We start from the raw sequence: 13,119 nt of genomic DNA, 5'->3' as shown, positions 1-13,119 counted from the left end.
AGATTCAGAAAACAACAGTTCGGCCCCTTGACACATAGTATGAATGTGGTCAAATTGCGCATGAAGCAGCAATCGTATGCAAACTGTGTAATTTCGTGGCTGCTTCCAACACCTCGTACACCTGTTGCTACAATTATTTGCGCACACCGACAGCTGAAAGACAGAGTGTGTGCTGTGAGAGCCCATCAAACCCTCTTGAGGCAGGTGTCGGTCAAATTCCAGGTGACACGCACAAACATCTAACACCGTTCACTTCTCACTTACAAAATGTGTGGCCATTCGCACTGTTAACATGAAAAACAGTCAGCAGACAATCAGTTTTGAGCTGGATGTGAAGTTTGGGAGTTGCCGAGTGTACATGTGGCGTAACAGAGTGTCGGCTCCCCCCATAACGTGTGCATGTGTTTCACGCGCTCTCCCTTGCTACCCCCCAACACGTGCATGCATGTGGTTCGCACCCCCTGCAGGCAAGGCACCTCTCACCTGTTCACAGAGTGACATCTTGGTCTGTGCTGAATGGTCAGGGAGTGTGGCTGGCTGCCAACAGCAGTTGAGACATCTCTGGTCCTGGACATCACTGCTGATGGACATGTGCGTGTGTGTGCTTGCTGTCCTCACGTGTCCTCCTGTGAGCGGTGCACCGCAGGACTATATGACAAGCCAACAGTGCAACAAATACGCCACTTTCAGTCACATATCAGCAGAAATACGCTGTAAGAAATGCCGTTTTGTCAGTTATCGTGGCACTGTTTTCTCTTTAAAAAAATACATTTATTTCCTTGTTGATTTCAGGCATTTTTCTGCACCTTTTATAGGACAGTGATGGTAGCACAGTGGTAAAGTTTCTGGCTGGCAATCAGAGCATTTGTAAATTGCATGTTTGAATCTCGTGGGTGGCATGTATTTTTTTTTCACAGCAGCTGCGCGACGTGGTTACACATGCTCCAGCTGCTCAATTTCAATTTCAATTTATTTTCATTTATATAGTGGCAAATCACAACAAAGTGCTTCACACAAGTAAGGTCTAACCTTACTAACCCCTCACACTGTGTTCCTGCTGGGACGGTTTCGTGCACGCTCGCACATGACACCATTGCGTGCACGAAACTGTCACGCCTGCGCGTCAGCTGTTTTCGTGGTTCGCTCATACAAGCTGTTCCGCCATGATTTGCCCTGATTTGTACTTATTTGTACTATGTGTGAAGGGGCCCTAATGTCTGTGTCTCTGTGGAACTTAATGTCTTACAGAACTGCAAATAGTAGTTATTTAGTCCTCTAAGTGTGAAAATAAGCAGTTAAAAGGTGAGGAAAAGGTACAGATAAATTCAGCGGTAGTGTGGAAGGATTGAGGAGGTTAATAAATGTTATTCTCTATGGACCAAGGGTTTACCAATGCATTTAATACATAAAAAAAATTGCAATGCGTGCCTCACAAATCTAATTTTCTACCTGATTGAGAAGACATTCATCAGGAATGTAGCCCCGTCACTTCTGATCCTTGTGGAATGCAATACAACCTAAACGGATAAATGATAGAGAAAATGGTCACTTATTCATTAGTAATGTTAACTACAACCAAGAGCCAAAGCCAGAAGTGCATCCTAAGGATTCATAATTAAGCTTAAACATTGTGCAGGAAGACGATATCTGATCTGCTGCTGTTGATGTATTGTTTTTCTCGCAGACCTTTCCTGGTAACAGTAATGCAGATAGTGTGGTTCAACACAAACTTCAACGGTCAGTGATTGCACGTTACGTGCGCCTGATTCCGACTGACTGGAATCCCAATGGAAGGATTGGACTCAGGCTGGAGACCTATGGATGTTCTTATAGTAAGTTTTTACTTTATTTTCCCCCATTTCAATTAATTAATGTCATGTTCTAGAAATGTGTTTTAACTGTGACTTTACGGGGCATCAATTTATTTTACTACTAAGAAATCTGAGTACTTTTCCCAGAAATTTGATGTCACAAAAAATCTGAGTGTGTAAAGGGGGCAAACTTGCTCACAGCACTTTACATGAATCCTCCACTCGTCATTAAATTTTGAGCCGAGCCATTCAGCATCATCAGCAGTAGCATGAGGTACTGCAGCACTTTTATTTTAATAGCAGCTGATAAGGAACAAGCACAAATCCGTGCATTCTAAATGCCAGTCTTAAGCATGGATAAATTATGAGAGTTGCCTCAGGAAGGTCACTGCAAAATTTGCCAAGCCAAACATGCAGAACTGGATTTTAAATGCAGGAGTACAAGGAGATGCAATGTAAAGCAAAGAGAGAGTTGGCAAAAGTAAAGGAAAAGGTATGTAGACAGGAGAAAATGATTTGGCCAAAAGGATGTAAAGAGGGTAATTGGGCACTGTAGTCTCATTCAACCAGTCCCAGCAGAAGACTGCCCCTCCCTGAGCCTGGTTCTGCTGGAGGTTTCTTCCTGTTAAAAGGGAGTTTTTCCTTCCCACTGTAGCCAAGTGCTTGCTCACAGGGGGTCGTTTTGACCGTTGGGGTTTTACATCATTATTGTATGGCCTTGCCTTACAATATAAAGCGCCTTGGGGCAACTGTTTGTTGTGATTTGGCGCTATATAAAAAAAAAAATTGATTGATTGATTGATTGATTTGAGGGTGGGTGCTAAAGGGTTAAAATATGACACATACAACGCAATAATCCTACATCCGGGGAAAGTCCTCATCTGTCCCCATCAGAAACATGGCACTTTCTCTTTTTTGGGGGGCAAATTACACAACAAACAAAGTGAAAATGCAAAGAAAAAGTGAAGATGTGGCGGAAAGTGGACATGTGTTGCGGTTTGTTTATAACCCGGAGCTCAAACATTCAAGGCGGTTGTGCAGGCGAGAGACCGCAGTTACTCTGTCAAGGTGTGTAGGCTAACACTTACAGACATGACCTCTCCCATTTGCTTTGTCTTCCCTCCTCCACTGGGAAGTGAAAAAACAGCACTTTTCATGACTGCTTCAGCACTTGCAGCCAAAAACTGTCAGGACGGGTGGCAGCCCGGCACCAGGAGCGGCTGGACCTGCAATACAGACTCCCAGACTAGGCTTAGGTGTGTAGGAAATCATGGACTTTATTCCAAGCTCGGGTTTGGTACCCATGTAATCAGTCAGCGAGGCAGAGGTACAAGCAGGGTCAGGCTGAGATGCAGTCATAAACGAGCAAAGTTCAGAGGCATGAGCAAACACCGACATCGGAGATGAAGCAAGAGGCATGGTCGAAGAATATAGATCAGGATTCAGAGCACGCAAGACAAAAATCAGGACTGTGAATGGGCGCTGGAAAGTGTACAAAGACAACTATCTGACAGTGAAGTGAAGGACTGTGAGGTTTAAATACAGGTGGACAAATCAGGATGTGAGATGAGGAACAGGTGGCGTTAATGAGGTGCACGTGAGGGAAGATCTAGAAAGGGGGTGTGGCTAGTGAACAAAGATAGCGCACAGGCAAGATCGTGAGGAGGGGAGTGCACAAACTGAAGTGATGTAATACACAAAGACACGTGAGCTGGTGCAAGAGTGGGAGTGAATGAAAAGACAAAGCAGACATAAACAAGGTGAGAGACAAAGACATGGGGCAGGTGCAGTGATGTGAACATAATAAGCTGGGTGTGAGGAATAGCGGAATAATGAACAGGAGAAAACACAGAATATAACATAATTATGAGAAGAACTAGAATTAGGCATGGACATGAGAACAAAAGAACTTACATGAGAACAAATGAGGAAACATGGAGCATACATGCTAAAGCAAAACTAAACTGGTGACAATAGCAAAATAATCAAGTGCTAACCTAATGAACAATAAATGAAAACACAACCGACTGAAGACGACTAGAACAGAACGAAAGGCCAAAACAAAGAAAACAAAGTGACACGTAAAACATAACAGAATATACCATGATGAAAATAAACAACTAATAAATCAAAGCTGGAGAGAACAACAGAAAAGGGGGGGCTCAACGCCCTACTCAGGCCCCAATCATGACAAAAACAAAACAGGACACCATTTTTCCATTAGAAGTGATGCTCTTCTCTCTGTGTTCTATACAACAACACTACCTCTAACCTTGCTGACATAAAATATAGGGTTCCACAGGGGTCTGCCTTAGGCCCCCTGTTTTTCCCCCTTTATGCAGCACCCTTTGGGCACAAACTGCAACATTATGGGATTACTTTTCATTGCTACACTGATGACACACAGCTGTACATGCTGATAACTGCTGGTAATCTTATACACATAAAGTCCTTAGAGGATTGCCTTGCATCCTCTTCTTCTATAGCTGTGCCATTGTAATGTGTGCAGAATATTGTTTTGTATTGTCTTGTTGAAAAATGTATGGACTTCCTTCAAAAAGATGTCCTCTTGAAGGTAGCATATGTTACTCTAGAGCCATAACATCAATGCTGCCATCACAAAAGTATAAATTGCCTTTGTCAAGGTCATTGACACAATACCATACAATGACAGACACTAGCTTTTGGACTTGTTGCTAGAAACAGTCTGGATGGTCCCTTTCATCTTTTGGCTGGAGCACACAGCCTCCATTTCTTCAAAGAAAGATCTGAAATACTGACTCGTCTGGCCACAATACACATTTCCACTGTGTGATTGTCCAACCATGATGCCTCAGACCCCAGAGATGGTGACACCACTTCTGGATAAGGTTAACATAAGGCTTCTTTTTTGCACCCTAAACAGTTTAAGTGGCATTTGTGATGCAATTCAGTACTGTAGTTCTTGTCAAAGGGTTCCCAAAGTAATCCCTTGTTCATGTGGTTATATCAGGTATTGATGAGTACCTGAACGGGTGTTCACTTTAGGCTTGTATTCTTGTCATTTTCTCACTGAAATTCCTCCAGATTCCTTGAATCGTTTAATGAGATTATGCACTGTAGAGGGAGAAATATGCAGATCCCTGCCAATTTTTCTTTGAGGAATATTACCTTTAAACATCTGATCTGATTAACAAGCATCTCATCTGATTAAAAATGATTATGTTGCAAAACTCATATCATAGTCACAAATCCACACAACCCTGCTGAAAGAATTTTGCAGAAATGTTTTGAAGGTATATGTACCCTGAAACGTTTGTTTGTCAGTTTATTTCATACCTAAAGTTGAGGTGTGGTGGTCCCCAAGGCCACAGCTGCTTTTATTTAGGATGGACCCTCAAATTTTAGCTGAATAACAAATGACTGTGATGCCATTCTATTATTTTTGTACATATTATGTTTTGCTCAGTTTGTGGTGATAAATACAGTTTAATCCTGTGAGGTGTGATTGTTCTTCTTTCAGGTTCTGATGTGGTGAGCTTTGATGGCCGCAGCAGGCTTCTCTTCACATTAAGTCTCAGCTCAACACCTAAGACGAAGCAGAGCATCTCTCTTAAATTTAAAACCTTAAAAAACTCGGGGATCCTGCTGCATGCAGAGGGCCAGAGTGAGCTCAGCCTTATATTACAACTCGAGAAAGGAAAACTTCTCCTGCTTCTACAAAAAGGTACAGCTCCAACCTCCACCTCCAGACGTTATTACTGAAAACCGAACAAGCATTCCATCACAGTCATCAACCACAGTACAGAGACAGAGGCTATGTGTGCAGTTATCCAGCAACCTCTTTAAAATTTAAAAAGCTTAGATTTGCAAACAGATGTAATTAATTTGCACCATTAACCTGCATTAGACTTTCACAGACACGTGCAGGCCTGTTGTAACGCTGACGCCATTAAGAGGTTTTCATCCTCATCTGTGCACGAAGCAGCTTTCAGAAGATACTTAGTTCCACTCTGTTGCCTGAAGTCATCCACATTCTTTGAATAAATACACTGGCTTATTAAAATTTATGTGCTTTTTTGTAAAAGTGTCCCATTTCTTTTCTTCTGTACATTCATCAAAATGCCACTTTGAAGGTTTGCAGCTCTGTGGCTCATAATTGAGGCGAATTCTTTGCAGCCACTGGAAAGTTTCCAAGGAGGCAAATCTAAGAGAAATTTGTTCACTCATCTGGTGGTTTCTGGATTTTTTATTTTTTTTTTAAATGTGCAAAATATTGCAGAAGCATAGTTTTTGGCAAACATTTATTCAGGTTACCAGTAACTTTTGGTTATATTGAAGATATTTGAGTGAAGGCGGCTGTATAACTGGAACCACACACGTCTACTTTCTGACTTTACTGTTGCAACCAAAGAAGGTATTTTTAAAGCAGGATTTCCGAAATGCCAACTCATCCATTCTCATCCAACATACAACTTAATGGAAACAATGGTGACTTGCACCACAACAAATGCTAAAGTATCGAAAACAGATTTCACGCCAAACAGGCAAACAAACACATCACAAGCTCATTTTATCCATCCTTATTTTAAATGTACTAAAGAGTGACATGTGAAAATGTGTAGTTTAATTTAAAATCAGTGATAAGATTAAGAAATGTTTTAATCCAGGTTGGGTTGAATTATGGCATGTTGTCCCATCCATCGCACCATGAAATTCCCCTGAGTCCTTGATGGCAACCATCAAAGCAGATCATTGATCTGTCCCCACATCGAAAGTAACCTTCTGTCTACCACAGCCAGGTGAAATGTGGGTACCCCCTTGGCTTTCCCCAGCTATTGGGGTCCTCAACACTGAGGGACCTGTGAGCTGGATCATGCACAGAAAATTGCACCTTGTTTGAGACAGTCATTCCAGCGATACGCAAGGGTCCCCCAAAGAGACCTGGTTCCAAAGACATTCTGTCCCTACCTTTGGTCAAAAGTTAGCATCCAAGTAAGGCAATAAAGACTTGGACTTTCATTCTGCTGAAAAGAAATGAGCATCACCAATCGCCTCTGAATGCATCTATTCAACCTCATAACTGTTATGTGTCGGACGCAGCCCGGAGAACCGACCAGCGTTTGAAGGACCCAGTATAAAATAAGCAGAGCACAGTACAAAGGATAACAGAGTTTAATGAACATAACAGTGCTGTGAAAAATAAAAAGTGCGCGGTCTGGCGTGGCGGATTGCGGTGCGCTCCCAGCAGCGCTAACGGTCCGGAGCCAGAACTGGTTCGGACCCAAGGACCCCGCCGACACCCCCCAGGTGGCCGCGACAAACCGAGTCTCAGGAAGTGTGCTGACGAGCGTGAGACCTCACCCCCTCCTCTTTCACAGACCATGCATCAAACCTGGACGTTCTCTGCATCCACTGATGATGAGATGGCTCTCGAGACGACGATCTCACCCGTCTGGTCACAAGGTCGAGTCTCTGGCAAATACACACTGTGTACTCCAGTCTTAAATGCCACCATGTTCCAATCCATGAAGATGCACCACAGCTGTGAGTCCTGACGAGCCGCAGGTGATCAGGGTGAGGTCCTGATAAACTCAGCTACACAGCCACTCAGTCCCAAATGCAAGCCACCTGGAAGGAAAAACAAAAGACAGAAACAAAAAGGCAGCCAGGCCCCCCAGCCATACAACAATAACTCCATAAACTCATCACAAGCTTCTCTCAGTCTCAAAGGTCGAGAACCCAGAGACGTAAATGTCACTGCTGAGATGTGACAAATTCAACTATATATACAACCCCTGGCAAAAATTATGGAATCACCGACCTCAGAGGATGTTCATTCAGTTGTTTAATTTTGTAGAAAAAAAGCAGATCACAGACATGACACAAAACTAAAGTAATTTCAAATGGCAACTTTCTGGCTTTAAGAAACACTATAAGAAATCAGGAAAAAAAATTGTGGCAATCAGTAACGGTTACTTTTTTAGACCAAGCAGAGGGGAAAAAAAATATGGACTCACTCAATTCTGAGGAATAAATTATGGAATCACCCTGTAAATTTTCATCCCCAAAACTAACACCTGCATCAAATCAGATCTGCTCGTTAGTCTGCATCTAAAAAGGAGTGATCACACCTTGGAGAGCTGTTGCACCAAGTGGACTGACATGAATCATGGCTCCAACACGAGAGATGTCAATTGAAACAAAGGAGAGGATTATCAAACTCTTAAAAGAGGGTAAATCATCACGCAATGTTGGAAAAGACGTTGGTTGTTCACAGTCAGCTGTGTCTAAACTCTGGACCAAATACAAACAACATGGGAAGGTTGTTAAAGGCAAACATACTGGTAGACCAAGGAAGACATCAAAGCGTCAAGACAGAAAACTTAAAGCAATATGTCTCAAAAATTGAAAATGCACAACAAAACCGCCTAAAGGAAATGGGATTTACATTCAGAAAAGCTAAACAAAAGCCATCATTAACACCTAAACAGAAAAAAACAAGGTTACAATGGGCTAAGGAAAAGCAATCGTGGACTGTGGATGACTGGATGAAAGTCATATTCAGTGATGAATCTCAAATCTGCATTGGGCAAGGTGATGATGCTGGAACTTTTGTTTGGTGCCGTTCCAATGAGATTTATAAAGATGACTGAAGCTGTTATAAAAGCCAGAGGTGGTGCAACAAAATACTAGCGATGGTTGGAGCGTTCTTTTGTTTTCAATGATTCCATAATTTTTTCCTCAGAATTGAGTGATTCCATATTTTTTTCCTCTGCTTGGTCTAAAAAAGTAACCGTTACTGACTGCCACAATTTTTTTTTCCTGATTTCTTATAGTGTTTCTTAAAGCCAGAAAGTTGCCATTTGAAATGACTTTAGTTTTGTGTCATGTCTATGATCTGCTTTTTTTCTACAAAATTAAACAACTGAATGAACATCCTCCGAGGCCGGTGATTCCATAATTTTTGCCAGGGGTTGTATATATATATATATATATATATATATATATATATACATTGTTGTTATTATATTGTTATATATATACATAATTTTAAAAAATGTTATACTTTTTTCACAAATTTGATAAAATGGTTTTGACCATATTTGTGGGGCCAACCTTTCTCATAATTTATTTTATTTTAAAACACAAAGAAATGTTGAACAGTTTATCAAAAAACATCTCATTAGTTCTATTCTTCTCATTGTGTGAATGGGGTGAAGTCTTGTGTGAGTGTTCTTAAAGTGGAATTTTATCATGCACCAAGAACATGTTCGTTTCACTTTAGAAACTGTCTAAACATCCATCCATATTCTGGACCCACAGAGTCCAGTTGAGGGTCACAGGGGCTATCCCAGCATTCACTAGGTTTGAGGCAAGGTAGACTGTGGACAGACTGCCAGTCCATCCCACATGCAATGCATCATTATTACCATAAAAGGTTGCAGTAAAACTTCCTTTAAATGACTGTTGTGATGTTTTTCCCTTATGCTTTTTTAGTGCGTGTGTGTGTATGTGTATTCACAATATAGATTCTACTTCCATGACAAAAATATAACAAATTTTGTTTGTCTAAAATTATTTATTGCTTGATACATTTGTGTCATTTTACACCTGGGAATGTTTTTTCAATTTAGTTTTCATTGATAAAACTACCACTGCATCAGTGTGTACTAAAGGTCTTTTGACCACAAAAGAGTGGAGTTTAGGAGGTCCCATTTGTTCTCCAGTTTGTGCTCCTTTGCTTTTAACTGACCTCTTCCTGCAGGTAGGAGCTCCTCTGCAGACCGACTCCACCTTGTGTCTCTGGGCAGCCTGTTGGACGATCAACACTGGCACCAAGTCACAGTGGAACATCACAGCTCTCACCTGAACCTCACTGTGGACCAAAGCACGCAGTGGATCCACATCCCACCAGGACTGACGCACTGGGACTATGACAAGGTGTGCACAGGACACATGTGATGGAAGTTCACCTGCTTCTTTTTGAAAATTTGTGTCTGAATGCACACTTTTCAGATAACTGTTGGAGCTGATGGTGACCTTGACTCCCAGAGGTCAACTCTATCAAACAGAAACTTCTACGGCTGTCTGGAGAACCTCCTTTACAATGACCTGAACCTGGTGGACTTTGCTAAACAGAAGGGCCGACTGGTTACTGTGGAGGTAAAAAGGAGTTGAAATGTGATTAGCTGTTGTCGTGCAGAGATCATCGAGCATATATCACAATTTGTTGTTGCCATATTTTCCAGAGTTTATATCAAGGTGGTGTAAAAGTTTCACTTTTTTCTGTATGTGGAACTCACTTTTTAACACACCATTTCCCTGGCAGAGAATTTAACAAGAGACTTTAACTCTGCATAGCACGTGTGCACACCACAGCTTGTGCTGTTTCTAAACATAAGAACGGACAAGTAAACATCTACTGGACAACATATTGGATTTTACTTGATACAGTTTGGAGAAAAGAAATCATCTGATGGATATGGATGTCTGGCTCAGAGCAAATGTCCAGCAAATCAGATTGTCAGACACTCATTAAATTCGACACATAGACATGGTTAAGATGACCTCCTGAACTTCAAACCAATCAAAAGATTTTAGAGGATGGAATGGTTGAGGATCAGAAGGATGGATGCTGGTGTCAGATGAGCTGGTTTGAGTATTTCACAGTCTGCTGATCTACTGAGATTTCCACACACTGTTATCTCCATCTCCGTGGTCTGCAGAGAATGTTTTAAAAAAGAAGAAATGTCTAGTTAGCAGCACCTCTCTGGGAGAAAAATGTCATATTCATGGCAGAGTCCAGAGAAGAATGGCATGTCTTTTGTCCTCTCCTCCATCTTTGTCAGGGCAATGTGACCTTTTCTTGTGCTGAGCCAGTTTTCATCACCATGACATTCACCAGCACCCAGAGTTTCCTTTGGTTGCCGGCGGTGATTGATCCATCATCAGTGGACATGTCAGTAGATTTTCAGTTTCGGACGTGGAACAACGCGGGGTTGCTACTGACCTTTGACCTCCCTGGGGCAGAAGGTGGGGTCTGGATGTACCTGAGTAAAGCTCGGCTCCATCTTCGGATCCACGAGCCCGGCAGGTCGCAGCTGGAGCTCAGCACAGGTCAGTTCTCGCTGCAGGGCTGCATCTTTTCCCAGGTAGTGATTTCATATTTCTCTCACTGCATTAAAATTTAAACTTTGGTAAAGAACATATCTTACATTTTTTTTTAACTTCCCAGTTTGTAAGACAACATAAAAGTCCTCATGACTGTAAGTGCCTGTGCACACACGTGCTAATAATTAGTAATCTCTGATGTATTTTATTCCTTTCACTCTGAGCGTTAGCAGGTGCATTTCCAGAAAACGTTTCACCCGTCAATTCTCGGCATTTTTCAGTGTGTGACATCCTAATTAGCAAAACAGAAACGTCCCAATGACTGACAGACAGCGGGAAACAAACCTGCTCCATCCGAAAATGAAGCTTCTGAGCTGCTTTTCGAATGTGATGGCTCAGATTTACAGAAAAGAGACGACATGCTTCACCCCGAAACTCTTAACTTTTCAGAGTGTTAGATTTTGGACCCTAAAGTGTGGTGACGCACTGTTTGTTACTGAAACTGTGAACATGGACACGGGACATCTGACACTGTTTTTAACAGACTGTGTGGACACAGAGATGGATTTGTTACATTGAAAAAAGTCAGAATACATCATTTCCAGGAATTAATGGACATTATTTAACGTGCCACGATCGAGAGAGAGGCAGAGCTGCAGCCGTGGCGATCCCACACATGCATGCGTGCTTCTTTGATCGCATAAAGTTTACATTTGGAAATTAATCCATAACACGCCGGTGAGTCTGGCATGTTCAGAATTTTACCCCTTTTGTGTTTTGTGGCTAGATTTCTATTTTTTTTTTTATCTTTGAAAGAGTGTAAATTTGGAGCTGGAATGTATGCATGCTGCAAAGCTTGCTGTGTGTGTGTGCGTGCTGTGCAGCTGATGAGATGCTCGGTTCCCCCGGCAACAGATGTATTTTTTTTTAGATTTTATTGAAAGCAACACTCATACTAGATCATGCACAAAGCTGGACCTGGAGCAGAGATGGTTATTGATGGCTGCATTTATGACTTGTGGCTGTGCAGGTGCACATCAACCTTCTTGGAACCGCAGCTTTCACTATGACTACATCAAAATTAACAGTTATCACTTAAAAGAAGTCATTATAATACGACATCACACTTATGTGAACTTTGGAATTAATCTGTGCTTCCGTTCTTAACGTTATCAGCTACATTCCATTGAAGCACACACTGGGATGCTTCTAGCTGCAACATCAATTGTCGGAAACACCCAAGTACTCAAGAGTACTTGGGTGTTTCAATGTGCTCTTTAAACTCAGAGTGAAAACAAATCTCTAGTCTACAATAGCATATTCAAAAAAAGAAAAAAAAATCAAAGCCAAAATAATGGAATGTATTAGTTCTTTAAAAAAAATAGTGACCATGCAAGAAGGACACTAGTGAGGGTAGCCACCAAGACACACGTCTGCTGATTTGATTGGATATACTGAGCATAATGCATCGTTTGCAGGTTGCGTCACCAATCACAGCTTCACAAAAACCAACAAGTAACAACTGTAGTTTTTGGTTGATGTTTTTAGGTTGAGAAGGCAAAGGATGGAACTCAGCTGAGATGAATTAAAGAAGTACTTTTCATGTTTGATCAGGTTGGGGTCTGAATGACGGCCAGTGGCACTCAGTGGAGTTGATGTCAAGGCGAGGCCATCTGAGCCTCGCAGTGGACAGAGACAAAGCTGCCGCCGCTCACACCACCCCCTTGTTTCTGGTTTCCTCCAGAAGTAATTTCTTCTTTGGTGGTAAGAATGAGCTCACTGTCTCTTAAGTGCACAAAATCCTTTTTGTCTAACCTTTGCAGTAACGTATTTCTGTGGTTTGATGCTAGACTTACACAAAGTCCCACAACTGACTTGACACCAGCAAAATTTATGATACAATTCATTTTGGAAAATTGGGAGATTCTACTGCTTATCCGGGTCTTGGTCGTAGTGGCAGCAGGCCAAGCAGCTCATCCCACACTTCCATATCCTTGGCCAAGTCTGAAACTCTTGCTGGGGATCCAATGCCTTCCCAAGCCAACGGCAAAATATAATCCCTCCTGTGTGTCCTGAGTCTTCTCCAGTTGGCCTTCCCTCGAAGACCTCCCTAGGTAGATGACCAGATACCTGCTGCTCTGTGAGACAAACCCACTGACTCGCCCTGTGCTTATGCTGTGTTCTGTTGTACTCAAACTCAGAAAAATTTGCTCTG

The 13,119-nt window shown here is 42.0% G+C and overlaps 1 protein-coding gene across 1 annotated transcript in view; it reads left to right on the top strand.

Annotated features, from left to right (window-relative positions):
- The window catches only part of LOC117523525 (contactin-associated protein-like 4), a 127,886-nt gene that overhangs the window by 49,577 nt on the left and 65,190 nt on the right, over positions 1-13,119 (top strand). Inside the window, exons 4-9 of the mRNA XM_034185080.1 lie at positions 1,685-1,832; positions 5,314-5,517; positions 9,559-9,734; positions 9,810-9,956; positions 10,643-10,910; positions 12,519-12,668. Coding sequence (XP_034040971.1) covers positions 1,685-1,832; positions 5,314-5,517; positions 9,559-9,734; positions 9,810-9,956; positions 10,643-10,910; positions 12,519-12,668 — 1,093 coding nt within the window. The remainder of the gene's footprint in view (positions 1-1,684; positions 1,833-5,313; positions 5,518-9,558; positions 9,735-9,809; positions 9,957-10,642; positions 10,911-12,518; positions 12,669-13,119) is intronic.

Source organism: Thalassophryne amazonica, chromosome 13, assembly GCF_902500255.1.
Source record: "Thalassophryne amazonica chromosome 13, fThaAma1.1, whole genome shotgun sequence".
In the NCBI taxonomy this organism is placed as follows: Eukaryota; Metazoa; Chordata; class Actinopteri; order Batrachoidiformes; family Batrachoididae; genus Thalassophryne; species Thalassophryne amazonica.
The sequence above is the reverse complement of the archived record's forward strand: the minus strand, read 5'-3'. Positions and strand labels throughout refer to the sequence as shown.